The sequence below is a fragment of the Rhopilema esculentum genome, chromosome 13, assembly GCF_057945365.1.
Source record: "Rhopilema esculentum isolate cy_ngs chromosome 13, ASM5794536v1, whole genome shotgun sequence".
Lineage (NCBI taxonomy): Eukaryota > Metazoa > Cnidaria > Scyphozoa > Rhizostomeae > Rhizostomatidae > Rhopilema > Rhopilema esculentum.
In genome coordinates, this window is record NC_142827.1 from 11004745 (window position 1) to 11027170 (window position 22426).

A 22426-nucleotide genomic window follows, 5' to 3' on the forward strand; every position below is an offset into this window, starting at 1 on the left:
GAAACTACAGTCACGATTCTTTGTCAACTAAGAAAACGTTGATTGAAATATCACGAAGGCTTCCTTTTAATCTTTGAGCTTGCTGTCGTTGGGGATATCAATGGATCTGCAGGAGGGGTGGAATTTTCTTTTTATGCCTGCAACAAGAACATCCAAGCATGACAACGTATTGTTACAGGACAAAGCTGTTCTTATTAAAAGCATATATATTGTTACCTACCTCGAATTCTACCTTCACATATGAGACTCATGTGGAGGAAATATACCACACAGAAGGTTAGTATTTAATTAAATTCATTAATTGTTACCAATGTGTACTGTGTTTCTATTTCAGCTGTCTATCATCGTGTGGCCATTGGATAATGTTTACAGTATTCTGAATTTCTTCAAAAAAAGCTCTTCTGAAGGAATAGATTTTCATAACAAAAGAGGTTAAACTCTGTGTTGTGAAGTTGACTGAAATACTTGTCTTAAAATATATTGAGATGATAAATAATCATAAGTTATTGATTAAATCAAATTTTATCTATTCGCTGACCCATGATCTTTGGAGTTCAGGTCTCGGCTCCTGCAATTGAAATTATTCTGATTTTGAAACGTAAACAGGCCATAGTATAATGCCGTAACTGCTATTGTTTATCGGGGCTTCGTGCCCCACTAAGAACAGTAACATTCCTTTTTTCAGACGGACAATGCTTTTTGCTCCTGTTGCTCCTGTTGCTCCTTTTTGCTTCTGTTTCTGTCAATAATGGTGCCTCTCCAACAACCTCTTCTTTCTACGGTGCAGCAGGAACATGAAAACAATATGGTAGAACAATTGTTCGAAACGCCGAACAATAAGGGTGAATAAAAATGGTTGCCAAATATGGCATGAAACTGCCTCGTCTCTCTTTTGCATCTCACCAAATCGAGATTTGTGTGTTGTATTGGAGGAGGGGAGGGGGGGTGTTGTATTGGAGGAGGGGAGGGGGGGTGTTGTATTGGAGGAGGGGAGGGGGGGGAGGCGCTGCTGTTCTATGCCAATAATAAAACTTTATGCATGAGAAATATGTAACTGTGCCGTGAAAAATGATTGCGCCGTGGCCGTTGTGGGCCACTGTATGTTCACCACACGGGTCATCAATAATGTGAAAGATTTTATGACATTAAGTTGACTCTAAATGTTTTACATATTTGAGCCCTTTTGTAATGAATAAAATTGATAGCCTATCAAAAATCCAATATAGTATGATAATATTTGAACAAACACATTTGAGATACAACCCGAAGCTGTGCTAATTTGAAAGGGTCATATGTGTGGTTTACTGCATGTTTAACGTAGGCCGCATCACCATTTTTTGATAAAACAGGTAATGTCCTGAATGTTACACAAAGTAGAACCTCTGTGAGTATTGATCGCGCCGTTTATGTTATGTCTTCTTAAGTATTCTAGTTCTCTTAAATGTATTGCAAAATCTAAAGACTAAAACAGTAGAACAATCAGCATGCATTCCAAAGAGTTTATTGGCAATTGGTTTCGGGTTACAGCCTAGATACATTTTACCTTGAAGATTTCCCTTGAAGATTACTTTTTGAATTTAAGATAAGTTTTTGAATATCAGTTAGCCATTAAGGGTGAAAAAGCTTTAGGGTGTTTCATTTCATTCCGTTTTCGATTTTAAATAGTTTAACAACAATCAACTGTTTGAAAAAGGCATTTTGCTTCTAGTATTTAGATGTAACTTATACAATAAATTCAAATTTCAAATTTAATTTTAGTTCTCTGTGATCGTGCATCAATAATGCGTCTTATATAGACTTTTTAAAGGCATCAAATTTTTGGTATTCTCTTTTTATTTGTGATAATTTGGCTGCTAAAGATTTCAATGAGTTTTTAATCGTTTTTATTCTCTTAATTAGATACTTTATTTGATGTTTTTTCTAATGTCAGGGATCTATATTTACCTTTTCCGCAATAATTGTGGTGTGATTACCTTTTCCAATTCATAACTTGACAATTTTTTGCAAAACAGTAGACAGTAAGAATATCAAGTTAGAAAAATAGTAAGAAAAAAAGCTGCTAAAATTACGAATATTTCGCCAAGCTCAAACTTTTTCAAAAGTATCTATCAATAGTTTTTGGTAGTTTTACATAAAGTTAGTGAACTTTCGATATTTATTCAAACTTGAAATAATACAACAGCAAAACACTATCTGAAATTTTGAACAGGTCTTAAACATACTGCACTTGGACTTCACACTTTGAGAATTTACCTACGGTATTGTTTAAGAATAATTTTAAAATATATTTAGGCCCAAAATTGAAAAATGTTTAGAAAATGTTGGCTTAACAAGAGTTACGGCACACTTTTGAAAATTTGTACATTTTAAAACATTTTCAATGATGAAATGATGCCTGTCATCAGTCATGAAGGATTTTGCTGTCAAGCAAAAGTTTCGAAATTAGTGCAGCTTCGCGACTGATACTCATCAAAAAATGAAACGTAAATGTTTCTCTTTTTTGCAAGTCAGCTCGTTAGAATCTAGTATTTAGACTATGCGTATAGTAAGTATAAGGATCTTTTGGCCGATTAAAAAGCTGTGAATTACTGAGGACAGATGCAAGTAATACCTTTCTGCTCAAGGACGTCGCGGAAATCAATTGGAACTTTTACGATTTAAGCAAAAGTTACAAAAGCACAATAAACTTTGCTTGCATGCAGAATCGTAGGGAAACCGCCTTGCTTTGCTTAATGCATTTGTTTTATCTGTAGGGATGCTGACACTCTAGTCTCAAGAAATGGCCTCGGTTCACAGTGATCTCCTCGATGTTGTCGTTATTGGCGGAGGCTGGTCGGGCATTCTCATTTGCAAGTATGCGAAGGAGCACGGTCTCAAGGTTGCAGTGCTGGAGCAGCGCGAAAATATTGGTGGCGTTTGGTGTTTTTCCGAAAATCCAGCTGTAACCACGGTGATGAAAACAACAAAAACGTCTTCTTCAGCCACGACAACTGAGATGAGTGACTTCCCCATGCCAGATAAGATCGGAGAATTTCCGAAACACGATGACATTTATAAGTACTTGAACTCATACGTGGAACAATTCAAGCTGAAGGATCATTTTCGTTTCAACTGCAAGGTCAAATGCGTCAGGAAATATGATACATCCTGGAACATTGAGGTAGAGGATGGTCAGATTTACAGATCAAAGAATATTGCAGTTTGTAGCGGTAAGCACATAGGCCCAAGTTGATGTTTGTATGTGGAGAAAGGATACGGTTGTCAAATGACTTATTTCTACGTCCATTTAAGCCCTGTCTATCTAATTATACTGTGTGCTCTCTTTTCAGTTACATGTTGCATTATCAATCAAAATATTATAAGATAACTTAGAAAATCGTCAAGGGCTTTTGGATTGTCTTTGAATATGCTGAAAAAGAGAAACAAGACTTTGAAGCGCAGGGAAACGCGGGCAAACGTAGGAAAACACAAGGAAACGTAGGAAAACGCAGAGCAATGCGTTGAAACGCAAAGAAACCTTTTTTTAGCTATTCACTTCATAATGATGCGACTGCAAAATGGGGTCTTGGAAATGACTGAAAAAAGGCAATGAAAAGAAACAAACGACAAAAATTGCACAATTTAGCATCGACATTAAGCATCAGTGTATACATCGTTAAACAGCCGAGGCTCTGTGCGTTAAAAAAGTATGATAACTATTATGCCATTCAATTTTTTGGGTTACTTTCATCTCTCAATCTGGGTCAGTTAACAAACGTTTTCTCCTCATATTAGGAATACATCAGCGTCCAGACTTCACTGCTAAGGAATCTCTGCTGAAAGATTTCACAGGAACAATAAACCATTCGGGTGAATTTAAAGAATTCCAAGAAGAGCACCGTGGCAAAAAAGTTTTGATAATTGGAGGTGGTGAAACGGCAAGTGATATTTTAGATGCCTGGTACCCACATTGCGAGCAAATCATCTGGTGCATACCTCGTGGACAGCACTTCTTCAGAAAGTACGCCAAACTTCTTCCTAATCGGAATCCTCAGGCTCTGGACAAAGCTTCTTCAAGAGCATTGAAATTGGTCTCTCCCCACGCAAAGAGCAAACCAGGTACAATGCCTCATATTTTCTATAATGAATCTATCTAAGAAAGAATAGAACTTGCGGGATGATAATACCAACTGTTTGTAGAGCAATGCACATATTATTGGAAAATTCCACTCAACGTACCTCATATAAAAACACTTTTTCTTCTTGCACTACCTCTACCAGGAAGAGTAAGCTTTCTTGTCTAGATTTGTCTAGAAGACACGGTCTGTTAGCTAACCTAATATCATTTGCATTCAAAACTGCTTTGAAATGGCGAAAACCTCTCAACATCCATTTATTTTCCTAGGTCTGGCATGGGTCTGCAAGTGGACAACGATGGGATCTCTTCTCGCATACCAGGGCCACGGCATACCAGAGTTTCGCAATAATGCCGCGTTTTTTCACTCATTCATAAACAAGCATGCCCATGTTTTGGATTTCATTGATTACCAACGAGTCATCCCCAAAGGAGCCATTGCATCTGCGAAAGGAAAAGAAATTGAATTCGTGGATGGTGATATCCTTGAAGCAGATCACATCATTCTTTGTAGTGGCTATATAACTGAATTCCCTTTCCTGCCTTCAAACTTACAATCAGTGCAGTTCAGAGAAAACTACAAGTTTGTTTTCAGTCATGAGGATCCAAGCCTAGCGTTCATTGGGTTTGTTAGGCCAATCGTTGGATCGATTCCAAGCATCGCAGAAATGCAGGCCCAGTGGGTTGCTAAAGTTTGGAGTAATAAAATCCCACTTTCAGATTCAAAGACAAGAGCGCTAGAAATAAAGGAAGACGCTAAATTTTGGTCAAACTACTTCAAGAATACGTCACAGAGGCTTCAAACACTTGTTGAAGGATATACGTACTTGGACGATATCGCCAAAATCAGCTGTGTGTACCCAGATTACTGGTCTCTGTTCAAACACAGTCCAAGGGATGGCTTTACAGCTTATTTCGCCCCGTACAACGGATGCTCATATCGGCTTAATGAACCAGACATGCAAATTCAAGCGATGGAAACTCTTAGACGTCATAGTCATAATACTATTACACCGTTAAACCTGCTACTCAACTTGTTTCTTCGAGCGATTTGGTTTGATTGGTTCCTTGACCAGGTCTCTTTAATGAAGTATTGGTGTCAAACAAACAGTCTGTTACAAAAATTAGGGAATTCTCGCTTAGGAAGGGCAATCGACTATCTATGGACTACTCCTAAAAGATATCTTTTTGATAACGTAACTGGCCATGAGTCTCAACCTGACAATATGAATTGTACTTGAGGAAAATACAAAGGTATTGAAGTTGCTGTATATTGGCACTGCCTTGCGTATTAATGAAGACTTTTTATGTTAAGTTAAGTGTATTCGATATATGTGTAAATGCTCAATATTATCGAAACAATCATATTGTAAAATTACGTCACAATAGAATGTAGAAGCTATTAAATTCACCTTGGCATACTATGAAAAAATAATCCTCTCATATATAGAGCAAATTCAGCCAAAATAGGCTTTACAAACCTGGCCTAAAGCATGTGAGGCTTCCAAAAAATCGAATAATAAGACAAAATTACAACTTCTTTTATGTTTGAAACAACTGCATAGATTCCGCTTCTGCCGTTAGCAATGTGTATTTGAATACTGTTGCCTGTGACGCCTTCAATGTTCCATTATAAGCAACTATGGAGCTATGGAAAGACTATAAAAACAATAAAGAGACAAGAAATTGCGATATTAAATGGACATTTACGTTACTGAGTCCTGAATGAGTCTAGTATATCAGCCGAAGTATCCTTTGTCTGCATTCAATTGTTCATTGATTCTTTAAATTTCCTTAAAATTTATCAATTATCAAGGCAAGGTCTTCATTTCAGGGGTGTAGTGCTAGGGGGCTCAGGGTGACGAGGTCCCCTTGTTAATGCCGAAAAGTAGCCAATTTCTACTTGTATTCAGCCTGTATCTTTTTTAAAATTGAAAAAAATTGAAGATTTTTCAAAACCACCCTTAAAATTGGCCTGTAATTTCTATATTGTATGTCTGCATCTATTTGCGTATTGCATCCTTGTGGGCTGTCATTTGCAAATTTGTATTTAGCGTGACCAGCAAAATATAGTCACTGTTCTTTGCTTAATGTTCTGTAGATTTTGTCAACGATCATAATTGAATGAATAAGTTTGTCGAGAGTACATCTACCCTTACCTCTAATTCACTGTTGATTTCTCTGTTATTAACTTTCTACATTGAATTTCCGAGAAAGGTAGCATATTGGCCTGTGAATTCATGCTGCTCAAGACTTTATCCTTAAGGCTATTTATGGGATTCTTCAGAGTAGCTTGACGACTCTACTAGAATCCGCAAAAGTATTGTGTACCAGAAATAAACAAAGATACAATAATAGCAACAACTATTGCACAATGACGCTGATCTGGCATGCGAACCAAGTGAAATTATTATCATTACTAAAAGATTGAAACTAAAAAAGGAAGAGAGTTTTTCAGAACTTCAGAAAGGTTACCCGAAATGACTGAGAAACGTTGTGCGTATATTGGTAGGCAGAGTACGAGAAGTGAGTTCGTAAATATTCTAATTCTTACAGGCTGCAGTTTGGCTAAAGGACAGTCATAATCACATAATTGTTACGGTGATGGAGAAGTGGATTCTGGATGTTGTGGATGTATATAAGAGCTCAAGGGCAAATGCAAAGAAGGTTTGAATGATGCCAATCAAGACAAAACTATCTCATGTACCGGAGCCTCTAAGGAGTAAAACCAAAACAAGTAGTAATGAAAGGAGAGAAAGCGCTTCTCTCCCCACCCTGCCTTTCAATTGCATGCAATTTCACTTCCTTTTGAGACTCTTTTTCTCAAAAGTGTATCGTGTTCAGGTTCTTACAGGGTAACTTGTCTTTTCTTCTCTCTGATCGTCCAAGGGCGTCACTTGTTACAATGCAAGAGCTCTGACATACAAAACTGGTTTAGCCCCAAACAATTGCTGAAGCTAATATTGTAAATAGATAAGTCACTGAAACATTTGTTGCTGTTGCTGTTCTTTGACTTCACGCGACGGTTGTCCTGCATTACGTCAGGCGTTGTACTTTGTGCCGTGTGCATGTGGAATGCGTCAGAAATTTTTCTAGCATTTTCCTGACTGACAATGAACATAAAACACTTTGGCTATGAACTTACTTAGAAAAGACCCGTTATTTTTTAAAAGACTCTTTTTTGTTCCTATGCATACCTTCGTTCACAGTTGTTTTTAGAGAGACCCAGGACGTATGCTGTAAATAAAATTTGCTCTAATCATTTGCAAAGATCCATTTCTTTAAGTTAATCCTGTTTATTCTTTATAACTCACGCAAAATTTTGTTAGGTCGAAGTATTTCAGATAGATTTAACAATGTTACCGATACTCATATTAAACAGGAGTGTGCTTCAAAACCAGAAGTTTTGATGAGCATTGATATGTTTAAACATACCAAAAGAATAAAAAGCTAAAATTTTGTGTTTGGATGGAAAAATTGAGGTTATTTGGGCATACGATATGGCACTAGAATTGCACTAGAACTGCAATAAAAACAACATCCCAACGTGGTCGTTGATGGACAATGGAGAGAAACTCTCAAGGCGTGTGTAGACACAGTTGTTTTGGTGACAGGTTATTTTCTATCATGGCTTTCTCCCAAAGTTTATTTCATTATCTCTAATTCTTTTAATCAAGAATTGCTATTGAACTTCAAACAGTTCTGAAAGTAGGTTTATAATTTGAGAATTATTCTCAATGCTTTTATGATAATCAATTTCCTCCAAACGTTAGATCTTTCTGCTAGGGAAGGAATTCAAGCCCATGTTCTTTAAACATAATAAACTCATTTTCTTATTTTGCACTTCACATATCCACATGTCCTTTTCCTCGTAATGTCTGTCTTTCGCCAAGTCCTCCTCTTTAGACACACAATGTCATTTTTCTCGTAGGTTTTTGGTGACCCAAGACAAATGCATAATTATGAATGAGAATTATATTTAAATTGGCGTTCTATTGGAAAAATTTTAATAAAACCTTGATTCATTTGATAATGCAAAGGCCAAATTGATTCGATTTTGATGCTATAATGGTTTAATGGCATTACAAGCGAGGCGCAAGAGGTCAAACTCCCTCGCAGCGTAGCACGGAAGAATATTCATGCATAAATGGAATAACCTCGATTTGAACACAGACACGTTTTTCATCCAGGATAATTGCACTTATCACTGAAACCGGTTACAATTGGTAAGTTTTTGTGCATTTAGTATCTTTTATTGATCGTGATGCATATCTCTTGATAAAGAGGTAGAGGTATTTGATTAACTGATCAACATAGCTCTTATTGGCACCATTCCAGTGTTTCACTATGTACTTATTGACTCCTATGTATATGATATAAGTTGCTGTATCAATACTTATATACTTATAAATTATGTATAATTTTATATTAAGCACACTATTAGTGTTTTGGAAAACTATCATTTATCTTTGTAAAGTTAAACAATCCTTCTTAGATAAAATGCTTTGTGATAAGTGCAGATTGTATAATTGTTCAAATACCTATTTTGATTGGTGCTAGTTACATTGTGCAATGCGTGAGGTTACCATCAGTTGGATTTTATCCTTTATTCCAAAATAGTTTACATTAATTTGATGTATTTATGTCAAAACAATCTACTAATCCTTTGTCAACAAGAAACAAGATCAAAAACAAGAAACCAATCAAACGTGTCACTATTTTTATTACTTTACTTTCAATCGGCACCTGGATATGACACGATGTGCATACTTTGCAGTGTGTCAGAGGAAAAGTACTTTAGTATGCTACGCTTCTGTCATCCCATGCTATCTCCAAATCTGATATTGATACCTTTTTAAATTATTCTGTAATTTGATGATTTTATCAAGCTGAATAGCAAAAGAAAGAACTTTCTGCTTTCGTGCATAAAAATTGCCCCTATTATTAAATATTTGCAATTTTCAATCTGTTGCAATACCCTCTGCTCATTCGTCACATATTTGAAATAAAGATGCCATTAAAAAAGTTATCAGTTTTTCTTTTAGTTGCGTCGCTAATGCGATTGTGCTCATCTGTAGATATCTGAATTACAAACTGGTTTTTTTTGAGCCCCTAAAAATTTATCTCAGATCTAAAAATATTAAAGACACTTAGCTGAATTGTTGATACTTGACCCTAAAGAAATTTTTTGCAATGTAAACAATTAGGGCAAAGATATCCTGCTGCAACCAAAGTAACGGCACGATAAACTCGAGGTTGATTCTTGAAGAATTGATTCTTGAAGACCTCTCAAATAACGACTTCGAGTTGATTCTTGAAGAACCTCTTCTACTTCAAAACGATTTTCTGTCAAGAATAAATCAAGAAAATTATTCAGCTTTTCGTTGAATAATATTTTAATATTTATTTAATATTTGAATAATATTAATGAAAAAGCTTGGGAACAAATTTTTTACTGATTGCCTAGTCTACGAAAGTCTATGGTGCTCTATGAGAAACAGACAATTTTCCTTAAAAACTCTGAAAATGTATAAACCATTTTTAATTCGCCGACACAAAATATTTAATGACCTTTTTTGTGCCATAAAAAACTAAAAACGACCTTGCACTGACAACATTGACATGTGTTTAGCAAATGCTACACGTTGATGACGGTGGATTGGAGCTTAATAAGAACCAATAAAGATATTATTGCCCGAATATTATTGCTGTATTGAGATAGAGCTGCCCAAATGCAGTCTGACAATTGATATGCGATAGATTTTGCTTGATTAGAGGAACTGCAACCATCCCAGTACCGATGTCTCTTACGCCTTTAAACATTTAGCTAAGTTACCCGAGCCTATGAATAGTATCTAATAAAGGAACGTGATATGATACAGCAGCACTGGGCCGGGTTGACCTGGGCAGCAAAGTAGCGACCGCCAATTTCCGTGAAGGTGTGAGAAGAATTTTCCTTGATTTGAAGCATTAGAATCTTATCCAATGACAGGATCTGTTAATAGAATTAAAATTTTATTGCTTTTCGCTAGAATTTCAAATGAAGATTGCCTCAAAAGCGCCTTTTGAATGGATCTCTAGGTAATTCCCTTAAGTGGACATGGTTAAACAATTTTCACCATCACACTCTGAATTGGGCCTAAGGTTTGCAAGCGTCTTTGAAATTTAGCAACCAACTGCCCTGGGTCAGTCTCATACTGGAATGATTGAGAGTCAAATGGCTTTTATGATCAAAGATTTCACTGGCCTTGAATGATTTGAAAAATCCTTAGACTCACGCCAGCTTACAAGAAACGTAATGCCCAATCTCCAATGAGAAAAAGTCCTGCGAAATATCGCTGCGAAATACCTCACGCAACAAATACCTTTGAATGCTTTTGTTGACCTCACGATATTGGACTGTAGAGTTTGGAAGCGTGACAAAGAGACACGGAATATGATTGGCTTCTGAAGGATTTCGCAAGCGAAAAGCGAGAAAGTTAAACTCATTTTAACTTTTTTTCGCAGAGAAAGTTAAACTCATTTTAACTTTTTTTCGCAGAGAAATTCTTCGCGAGAAATCCCAGCAAAAGTTCACTGCGCATGCCCAAGACGAATTTCGTGCAAACTTTTTCGCATTTCGCTGATTTTCTTCTCACTGGAGATTGGGCTTAACGCTCCTTTTGACGTTTTCAAGTGTCACCAGTTAAATGATACTTGAGTTATATTTGAAACGCTATGAGTTTTATTCTCAGCGTGATGTTGGCATAGTTTAAAATCCCTTTAATCTAATGTTGGCATATCTTTGAATGTCTGTTTAAAATATTTACACCTGATAGACATCTGTGCATTAAAGTATTTTGTTCAAAAGGTCATTGCTTGGTCTTTTATCTATGCAATGCCAAGGTGTTGTCAGAAGACAAACGTTTGTTACATTGATGCAGCCGATACAACTGCAAGCTGATCCCACTACCAGAAGAACTCAACTTACTGTAAGTCTTTCTTCTCAGCCTAAATATCTTTCTGTTCCAGTTAAGGTGATTCTGGACGGCTTTAACTCTAATGCAGACTCAGAATTGTGCATCTTTGATTAATTTTCGTGTTTAATGCCAAGGTAAGAGCATCGTATTTTATTCAACTTAGAGTTATCAGGAAAGTTTAGCATCAGCCGTTGCTACAGATGCAAAAAGACAGACACTAACACACATGCAAATATTATCAATCTAGTCTTGTGTACTCGTCATTGCAATATGGATAGGTCGATATTTATCAAGTGCAAATCAAGTTCAATGCATAATAGTGAACATAACCAAAGGCGTATAAGTTTGGTAACATTTGAAAATACGCGGTTACAGACTTACAGTATCAGATTAATGGATTCGTTTTTCTTTAATTTGAATATCCATGGAACAAGTTCATGTGACGTAGAATATTGTAGCAGTTTTATACTGGTAATTACATTAAATCTAGATGCTAATTCTAATTAATATTATACGACTTGAATACAAAAACAATGCAACAGTGCCAACCACCATTTAGTATTGATTCTCTGATTTCTTCTTTCATATTTGGAAATATTGGGATTATATGGAAATCCCTCTGACTCTCACTAGCTCAATTGGAGCTGTCACCAAAAAGAATATTCTGACCGTCCTATTTCAAGTTTATGAATAATATTTGTTACTGGTAACAGGGTTTTTCTACTATCAATTTGGTAGTAAGCAGACAGCAAAATGGAATTCAACCTGACTGGAAATCAGAAGAAAATGATCAAGGATTGCTGGACAACATTGTTGGAAAAGAAGGATGGTCTAGAGGCAGGAATGCTGATGTTCTCGAAGTATGTTGCGCATTAAATTAATCATCTTATCCAACTTCCCTCAAGATATAATTGTTTTCTTGCAATCTTATGCGCTTTCAAAAATAACCGGCTTCCTATAAGAGATTCTGTGTTTAATCGGCACTGCCTCCCTTAAGCTTTAATACACTTTCCCACAAATATACGTCGTAAGACCTCAGAGACAGTCACAGATTAAGAATAACTGGTTGCCATCAAGGGAGCGGATTCTGAGCATACAAAGCATCCACAATGGACTTAAAAGGAGACAAGGTACTGTTTGCTGATGTTATGAAAGATGGCTATCTATAAAGAAGCAGAGAGGCAAGGAGAAAGAGTGATAGAGAATAGACTTTATTCAGAGATCAGAAAAATTTCTTCTTTTCTCCGGACAATGCCCTCAAAAGATGGTTGTAATAAAGTTGGATTTTGGCATTTCATTTTAATTCCATCGATCTTCCTTACAAACATTGACTTTTCGTTCACCTTACTTCTTGGCTCTGGCCTTAAACAGGAATCAAATATTTCTTGCAGATTGTTTGAGTCACAGCCAAACCTGCAGAGCTATTTCAAATTTGAGCTTAATGGCCAGAGTCTTGAACTGAAATTGCACGTTCGCGCCGTTATTGCGACACTAGACAAATGCATTAAAAATTTAGATGACTGGAGCAATGTGGAGGAGGATTTTGAGCAACTTGGGATGATGCATGCAATGTTGAACGTAACAAAATCCCAGCTAAAGGTACGCCAAGAACTGTATTAGGCCTTTCTCACAAACCTGGACATGGTTTTGCAGAAAGTTAGTCTATAAATCACAATTTTTTCAAAAATATTCAAAAACTAGAATATTACTTGCTGTCAAATTACATTGAGCAGAAAATTGCAACCAGTTTCAGTTTTAAAACATTTGTGAGCCTTGTTACTTAGTAGGAAGCCATGTTACTGTTTTTTGAAATTAATAAAAGTCAGAAGAAAAAGGGAAATTAAAATGCAGAATAAATTTGTTTAAGAACATTTACTACTTTTATAATCGATTTCATAATGAGATAAAAGATTTTTTCTAATTTTTCTCAATTGATTGTAAGTTAAATTGCAACAAATTGACAAGAATTATAACGCTGTATAAATTGATTGGAAAGCAAAGGTCCAGAACATGACTGTTGCAATAAACTAAAACAAATTCTTAGAGATTTGATAAGCCATAACAAATCAAAGCTGCTAAATAGATCGATATTCATTTGTAAACCCAATGTTAAAATATGCATTATAAATTTGCAGATTGAAAATAATTTTTCATTTGCGAAATCAACAAAATCAACAAAAACACACGCTTATCTATCTTCTGTAAATCGATGTCTATCTTCTACCAATCAATATCTATCTCCTACCAATCATTATCAGGCTTCTAACATACCAATATCTATCTTCTGTAAATCAATATCTATCTCCTACCAATCATTATCTATCTTCTACCAATCATTATCTAGCTTCTACCAATCAATATCTATCTCATAACAATCATTATCTATCTTCTAACAATCATTATCTAGCTTCTACCAATCAATATCTATCTCCTACCAATCATTATCTATCTTCTACCAATCATTATCTAGCTTCTACCATACCAATATCTATCTTCTGTAAATCGATGTCTATCTTCTACCAATCAATATCTATCTCCTACCAATCATTATCTATCTTCTACCAATCATTATCTAGCTTCTACCAATCAATATCTATCTCCTAACAATCATTATCTATCTTCTACCAATCATTATCTAGCTTCTACCATACCAATATCTATCTTCTGTAAATCGATGTCTATCTTCTACCAATCAATATCTATCTCCTACCAATCATTATCTATCTTCTACCAATCATTATCTAGCTTCTACCATACCAATATCTATCTTCTGTAAATCGATGTCTATCTTCTACCAATCAATATCTATCTCCTACCAATCATTATCAGGCTTCTAACATACCAATATCTATCTTCTGTAAATCAATATCTATCTCCTACCAATCATTATCTATCTTCTACCAATCATTATCTAGCTTCTACCAATCAATATCTATCTCCTAACAATCATTATCTATCTTCTACCAATCATTATCTAGCTTCTACCATACCAATATCTATCTTCTGTAAATCGATGTCTATCTTCTACCAATCAATATCTATCTCCTACCAATCATTATCTATCTTCTACCAATCATTATCTAGCTTCTACCATACCAATATCTATCTTCTGTAAATCGATGTCTATCTTCTACCAATCAATATCTATCTCCTACCAATCATTATCTATCTTCTACCATACCAATATCTATCTTCTGTAAATCAATATCTATTTTCTACCAATCAATATCAATTACCTACCAATCAATATATATCTCATACCAATCAATATCTATCTTTTAACAATCAATATCTATCTTTTAACAATCAGTATCTATCTTCTAAAAGTCAATAACTATCCCCTACCAATCAATATCTATCTTCTACCAATCATTATCTAGCTTCTACCAATCATTATCTAGCTTCTACCAATCAATATCTATCTCCTACCAATCATTATCTATCTTCTACCAATCATTATCTAGCTTCTACCAATCAATATCTATCTCCTACCAATCATTATCTATCTTCTACCAATCATTATCTAGCTTCTACCATACCAATATCTATCTTCTGTAAATCGATGTCTATCTTCTACCAATCAATATCTATCTCCTACCAATCATTATCTATCTTCTACCAATCATTATCTAGCTTCTACCATACCAATATCTATCTTCTGTAAATCGATGTCTATCTTCTACCAATCAATATCTATCTCCTACCAATCATTATCTATCTTCTACCAATCATTATCTAGCTTCTACCATACCAATATCTATCTTCTGTAAATCAATATCTATCTCCTACCAATCAATATCTATCTTCTACCAATCAATATGTATCACCTACCAATCAATATCTATCTTCTACCAATCATTATCTAGCTTCTACCAATCATTATCTAGCTTCTACCAATCAATATCTATCTCCTACCAATCATTATCTATCTTCAACCAATCATTATCTAGCTTCTACCAATCAATATCTATCTCCTACCAATCATTATCTATCTTCTACCAATCATTATCTAGCTTCTACCATACCAATATCTATCTTCTGTAAATCGATGTCTATCTTCTACCAATCAATATCTATCTCCTACCAATCATTATCTATCTTCTACCAATCATTATCTAGCTTCTACCATACCAATATCTATCTTCTGTAAATCGATGTCTATCTTCTACCAATCAATATCTATCTCCTACCAATCATTATCTATCTTCTACCAATCATTATCTAGCTTCTACCATACCAATATCTATCTTCTGTAAATCAATATCTATCTCCTACCAATCAATATCTATCTTCTACCAATCAATATGTATCACCTACCAATCGATATTTATCTTATAGCAGTAAATCCTATCTTCTACCAATAAATATCCATCTCCTACCAATCAATAATTATGCACAAAACCAAAAACAAATTACAGTTAACGTAAAAGCTCTATTAAGCCCTCGGGATGCGTATTTTTTGCAGTCCTAGAGGGGGGAGGGGCTTAAGAGAGAGGGAGGTTCAAAAGAGAGAGGGAGCTTATTTAAAATTTGAAGCAAAAAATGTTTTTTAAAAATGCTTTTGGCCATTTTTTGTTGTGAAGATGCCATACAAATGTTCTCAAAAACTTTTCTAGCAGCTTCGAAAGTTTAAATAATCAATTATAAGGTCCTTATCTTCATCAATATCACCAGGATAAATTGATACCCCTTTGGCATCTTCAAAACAAATTTCGACTGGCAACAAAGTCGCATGAATAAATCTTTACATAGGCCGTATTTAATGCATTAGATATTATATTATCATCATCACAACCGTCAAGAGACCCACTAAATGCGCATGTTTTCTATGTTTGACATAGGCTAAAGGGGGGACTTAGAAGAGAGGGGGCTTAATGGAGAATAGAGGCTTAAAAGGGTTTCTACAGAAGTTAATCTTTGCAGAGTAACATGTTATTGCTATGTTTTAGAGTAGCATGATGCTATACAAACTGAGTTGGGTGTTCCTTTTAATATTTCCGTGACAAGTTATTGATTATGTATAGTGTTCTATTACACATTCTTCAGACAGACTAGTGGACAATACAAAACTTTAGGATCGTCAATTTCTAGGAGGCTAGCTCCCTCTAACCCCCGATTTGTAGCACCTTTATTAAAATATGTCGTCACTAAACTGTGTTTTCTTCACGGCATCATTACATCGTACATCCAAAATGCTTCAAAATCATTTGTAACACCCTTCATACAGCTTTGATATAGCCTGCCTAAAATTGAATTGTCTAACAGAAGAAATGCTCTGTCGAGAAGTCTATAGAACAAGAGTGTCTTTAGGAACGAAACGTAATCGTACCAGGCAATTACGATCTAACTCTTATCAAACATTCTGTGTATGTATAATTGTAGCGATCTTTAAATGTAAGGTAGCATTTTTACGTCAGTCCAGATAACATATTCTTCTAGGTATTGGCGGATTGTTTTGATTGGATGATGGAGAAGTCATTAAATGAATATTTCACCGACGAAAGAAGGGAGGCTTGTGCGGTGTTTATCAAACTGGTTTCAGAAACAATGGGGAAAAACATGTACTAGGCCATCTTTGCACGATGACTGCATTCTTCGTTTATATTAAATCGACAATAATTGTAATTTACATATTTTTCTGCTGTTGAAATACGAAACACTTTACTTCTACAATCGAACATGTGTGAAGAAATCATTCTGTTATAACAAACAATGTTTTGGTCTTTTATTTACGATCTAGCATTGCAACTTTTGCAATCATGCAGCCCAGATCGTAAGCATAACATAAACATGAAATATGTTTGGCATGCAATAAAATATCGCTTGCATTCCTGATATTTATTATCAACGGATCAATAATGTAGTTGAAAAGCAAGACGTATTAAACTGTTTACGTTGACATCTAAAAAGTAGAGTTTTCGAGTATCAGTATCCAAGAAAAGTGATCTTGAGTAATGCTGTTTAACAATTCAATCTTTGAGTTTTGCTTAGTTGTTTTCTTTTTATCTTTTTGTCTACCAACAGAATCATCTAGTGCCCAAAGCGAGCAATTTCTTCATATTTAGAAACAAGATTCTCCTAGTTTTCATTGAAAAGTTCTCCTGGCTTTGCTTTATAATAAAAGATCCTTCGATTCTAAATGTCAACAAATATTCTAGTTCTGTCTTCACATCTAACATAACAGTCTTTGAGACACTGTTCATGTGCCTTATTTCTTCAAAACGAGTCAGCTATAGAGTTTTCTAGTCAATATTTGCCAAAACATAGTCGTCGAGTCTCTCTCTTTACGTAAAAGTCTTTGAATAATCATATCCTGAAATATAGTCGTCAAGGTAAGGCATTAACCAATCAGTTTTCTTCTATTCTAGAAACATAGTAAAGTAATTTTTGAGTCTTATAAACTGATACAAACTCTTTGCGTGATCATCTGCAACAACAAAATGGAATGTTTCAAGTCTTCTTTCCCTGACATATTGCAATGCAAACTCTGCTAAGGTAAACTTTCCTTGCATTTTCTCTAGGGCTGGTTGCCTAAAATTTAACTTACAAAGAGAAAGTAAAATATAGATGATGTAAAAAGCTAAATTTTGAATTTAGACTTAAAAAATATTTAGATTGTTCAATATTTATAATTAATGAAATATCACTTGTATAAGAAATATTTAAAATTGATTGAATGAATATTTTTCTGTTTTAGTAAAGCAAATTTAACTCAGAACCTGTACAATTGGATCTCACAATTGCATTGAGAAATAGCAGATTTTATCCTATGCACAAGTGCTGAGGATTTTATTATTAAAAATCAGTGAATATTAAATAATTTGACTTTTTACAAACTAAATTGATACAAAATCAATGGCTATTTGATTATTATCTAAAACATAACGTTTTTGCTACCATATGAACGTTTATCAGAAATTTAAGCATAAAGCTCATAAAAACTTTGTATGAGAAGATGATGGATGTTGAACTAAAAAAATAAATTCAAAAATGGGTCTTGAAAATAATTTAAATGATATTCGATTGATAATTTTCTATGCAGCAGCATCTTCAAAATGGAGAAATTCTTATTCATTTTCAAGAATTGATTTATTCTTTTATACCTTTTTAATGTAACTTGTATTTTAATGTAACTGCTATTGATATTTTGCTCAGAAGGGACTTTCCAAGATTATAATCTAAATACATAGCATCTTCAAAAAATATATTTTAATGAGATCAAATCAGGGAGAGTGGAAACTGCTCTTTTTTCAAGTTTCATCGTCAATTTGATTTTAAAAGGAAGAATTTTAAATTCTTGTTCTATCAAAAGTAGATTTTTCGAACCTTAAACTAAACTAATTGTTTATCTAAAGCGCAGTAGGTATATCTGCTTTTGTTTTATTTTCAGTTGTCCATTAAATTAGAATGATGCATTCATTTTTGTGGAGGATCAAAATTTCAAATTAAATTTACGTTGTAAACAGGTGCAAGAACTTAATCTTACTATAGTTGCAAGATGGCATGCTAAAAGTTAAGGCCAGTTAGTAGTAGCTTCATTTGATATAATATCTTGGTACTTGGAAGTTTGTTCCAAAAGACCTTTTAACTAGACTGACTCTTTGGGTTCAAAACTGGATGGACAGAAATATTATATTTTGGGTATATTACATTTACATTGCCAATTTTCAATATTACATTATTACAATATTACATTGTCAATATTACAGAAATATTACATTATCAAGGACAATGCAAAGTCAGAAGGAATTCAAGTTAAATACATTTCTCTGTTAATGAAAATCCCACATTTACATAAAATTAGGCATGTCTTCTTTGTAAACATAATACATAATGCAAAATTTGTCTGATTTAACGATTGGGTCGTAACAGAAAACAAATACAAACTTATTTATAATCTGATGTGATAACTAGATCGTCTATCTAGCAAAAAACTGGCTATTCAGGTTAAGTTGCTCCTTAATATCTAAAATAGACAATGATCCACTGAGGTATTCGATCAAATGTCACTCAAAGTTTGTCGCACTTATGTTTTAACTTGGTCAGTGTCGCATATCTTACAAATGAATACTAGATAAGGAATATTGTCAATGGACAATCAAAATCAATCCATTTGTATTTGCCAATCAAAGAATCACTTTGTACCCACCTTAGCAAACACTAAGTATGACACAAACTTTTAGACATATCAATTAGCTATTATGAAGACAAATTTATATGAAGAGAACTGGGAAAGAAGTGTGTAGAGAAAATTCCAGATAAATTAGAGAAAGAGACCATGAAAAAAAGAAAAGATATGCTAACAGATAAAGATATCATTCTTTTATTTAGTTCAAATGCTATTTGTATTTTGTCTAGTCGCCATCTCAAATTTTTCGCTTGTCACTAAAACCAAAGCACAGGAAATAGACAACAACAAAAGCAGTTTTCTCAACAACGTCGATAAGTTGGGCCAAAGCTGGAGGTTATTGTGCGACACAACTAAGAAAGGTGCAACAAACGCCTCGAATTGGAGCCACCTTGCTTGCTTACAATGTCTAGCTATCAACCTCTACGCAAATAACGGACCAGCAAGTTTTTGCTGTTATTTTTCCTGTTTCCAGCTAATGATGTCATGAATTGCGACAGTTTGTACAGTCGAGATTTGTAAAATTGGTACAACTTATGGATATATTTTGCATAATATACAAAATCATACAGGTACCGCCGAGCAGAGGGGAGGCTGGGGGGCTTTAGCCCCCCCCCCCCACTTTTTGCAAAAAATGCCAAGTATTAAGTATCAAACTACCAAAAAAACCTCTTTTTTATAGGGTTTTAGCCCCCCACATTTTTTACACCCCACACTTTTCTCTATGCTCCACGGTGCCTGTAAACATAGACCAGTTGCAGTGACCAGTTTTTTGTCGATCTTCGTTGTTCCTAAAGCCTTTGAATTTCACAGTCTATTGCAGATCCTGTAAGTCCGGGGAATGGCCTATCAGGCAGCCTTCCTTCATACGGTCAAACAGCTCAGCAAACTTGTTATAGATTTGCACTAAATTTGCACTTAGAACTAAAAAACCACCAAATTTGCACTAAATTGAAATTAAGTAAGAAAGTGATAAATATTTTGTTAATTCGAAAGGGTTAATCTTTGAAAGTAAATGAATACAGGTTACCTTGACTACTATAACAATAGGCAATGGCTGACATGTTAACCCAGCAGCCATCGCACGACAGCTAAACTGCTCAGCGTTAATAAAGTTGTTCACAGACAAATATTGGTGCAGCTGGATGTATGCAGGTCGTTCGCGTGACCCAACATGCTTAGGTGCAGGCACAGACATTCCTGGATGAATAAGACATAACTTGTGAGCAAGGTTTGCACCAAAAGTCAGCATCGGGTCAGAAGGGAATGGAAAGGAGCAGTATGCTCTTGCAAGCCTCTCCCAATAATGTTCAGAAACTACTTCTTTGATTTTTCTTTCTTTTAATGAACACGAGTTTAAGTTCATTTCTTGAAGAAAACCTAAGTTTTACTCATGTGTACTGCAGAAATATTCCTTTGAAGTGTACTGTGACTGACCTGCAGTGTGGGCCAGTTTGTGATATTTTGCATCAAAATTCAATCGACAATGTGTGCCACGAGTTTTCAAGCCCATCATTTACAATCCTTTGAGATGTAATTAGGGAACAAATAATGCTGTGAATTGCTAAAAACAACATTTTCATCTCGTCATTGAATGAAAAGTCCTAAATTTCTGCGATGAACAATGAAACTCAATGGCACTGAAAGAGTCGTCTCAGAAAACGACCGTAACGAAATAAGCCCTGATTTAAAAAAAATGTATCACTGTCCACAAAATAAAGAGCCAATCGTGGTCATATTGATTCTCGAAAAGCCTAATGCTGTTTTTATATTTATCATGTTGTGTTTAATAGAGCGTGTGACAAATATTTTCCGTTAAAATTTACCAATACTCGCAAAAATTTCAAAGCTTTGAGACTGTCCAATAACATGTTAAATTTTTAAAATGTTTCAATCTTTATTTCAAGTAGTGTTTGATTAGTTTGTGCTACAGACATACGCCTAATGGCTTTGCAAACGTAACGCGAAGGCAAATTTTGATGACCATGTTGTTCACAGCCCTGCCGCCATTACTCATTTGTCAAACCTGTGGAGCACATTTGCTCACTGCGCGTAAGTAGTCAGACCTGGTGCATGCCCAAAAGCGTCTATATTCAGTTGTGTGACCAGATCGAATAAAGCGGAGCCAGATTAAGCTATCGAGTGGCTGTTATTGACACTGAATCTGCTTCCTAGGCCGTTACGGGGTCGTATGAAACAAATGACGGTGTAGACTGTTGCTGACAGAGAAAGTCGAGCTCGAGCGCTGGGAGAATTGAACTGATTCAACTTTGCTGACTGTTACAGTATCAACCTTAATACTTTCAATGGAGACACGCGACTACTACAGCAAGCTGTTGACTTAGAAAGCTTACGTTTCAATTTGAATTTTTCCAAAGCATGATTAGAAAAAATATTCAATATAAGGTTTCTTTCAAAGATCGTCTTCGGGGATTGCTGCCAAAACAGCTAATGTTTGAATCATTCTTTAACGGACTATATTTAATATGCAACGGGATTTTTTTCTGTCACATTCGTGTAGCCGAATATTCTGAAACAGGCCCATGATATGCTGGAGCCTCATTATTGCCCTTTTTATTTCTTTGAATCCAATCTTATAAAATTGATTTTGTTTTGCTCACGATACTGTTCTTTATCAACATTATTTCCTTTTCTTGCACTCATGTTCCTTGCTACAAAATCTCAAAAACCTATTGTTCAATTTTCACCCCTTTCTCCAAATGGAAAGCGATAATATCAGAATCGCAGAACCGTTCTCTAGCTGACGTTTTACTAAATTTCAAGGGCCTAAGTTTACGTTTCAAGTAAGAGTAACACAGATGTCTGCGGTGTGCAATAATATCAAGCAGTTTTTTATAGCGAAGAAGTAGAGTTTGGAATGCCACCAACCAGCCTTTGACAGGGTGATTTTACCTTTTAATATCCTGCTTGGTCTTGCGGTTTGGGTTCACACTAACAAGAAATCTTCTCTTTTGCGACAGTTTGGACTTATGTAACAGGAATTAATAATCATTGATAAGAAATTTTTTTCATTTTAGTAGCAAAAATAGAAAATAACGAACAGCATGCTGTCTATACATACATACATATGTTTAAATACAGAAGAACATTCATAAATATTTATAACATTTTCATGTTATAATAACATAAAGTTTTTTGAACAATGATGCTGTCCATTATCCGCAAGGCTTCTCCTGTGACGAAGATAATTAGGACTAAACCTTC

General features: G+C 35.0%; 2 protein-coding genes across 6 annotated transcripts; both read left to right on the forward strand.

Moving 5' to 3' along the window:
* LOC135691563 (dimethylaniline monooxygenase [N-oxide-forming] 2) lies at window positions 1–6335 on the forward strand. Its single transcript, XM_065209443.2, has 4 exons — window positions 1–276; window positions 2754–3209; window positions 3775–4098; window positions 4385–6335. Exons 2-4 carry the CDS (start codon window positions 2780–2782, stop codon window positions 5353–5355), a joined length of 1725 nt encoding a protein of 574 aa, XP_065065515.2. The 5' UTR covers window positions 1–276; window positions 2754–2779; the 3' UTR covers window positions 5356–6335.
* Window positions 6336–8005: 1670 nt separating this feature from the next.
* On the forward strand, window positions 8006–17063 carry LOC135691925 (hemoglobin subunit alpha-D). 5 transcript variants are annotated; one of them, XM_065209927.2, is made up of 5 exons: window positions 8263–8340; window positions 10965–11085; window positions 11812–11933; window positions 12465–12672; window positions 16513–17063. In XM_065209927.2, the coding sequence occupies exons 3-5, from the start codon at window positions 11827–11829 to the stop codon at window positions 16639–16641; spliced, it is 444 nt and encodes a 147-aa protein (XP_065065999.2). In that variant the 5' UTR covers window positions 8263–8340; window positions 10965–11085; window positions 11812–11826; the 3' UTR covers window positions 16642–17063. The 5 variants fall into 5 exon arrangements, with proteins under 5 accessions (XP_088968222.1, XP_065065999.2, XP_088968220.1 ...); XM_089112094.1 differs by having other exon boundaries at window positions 8264–8340; window positions 11787–11933; XM_089112095.1 differs by having other exon boundaries at window positions 8264–8340; window positions 10965–11084; window positions 11800–11933.
* Window positions 17064–22426: the final 5363 nt, after the last annotated feature.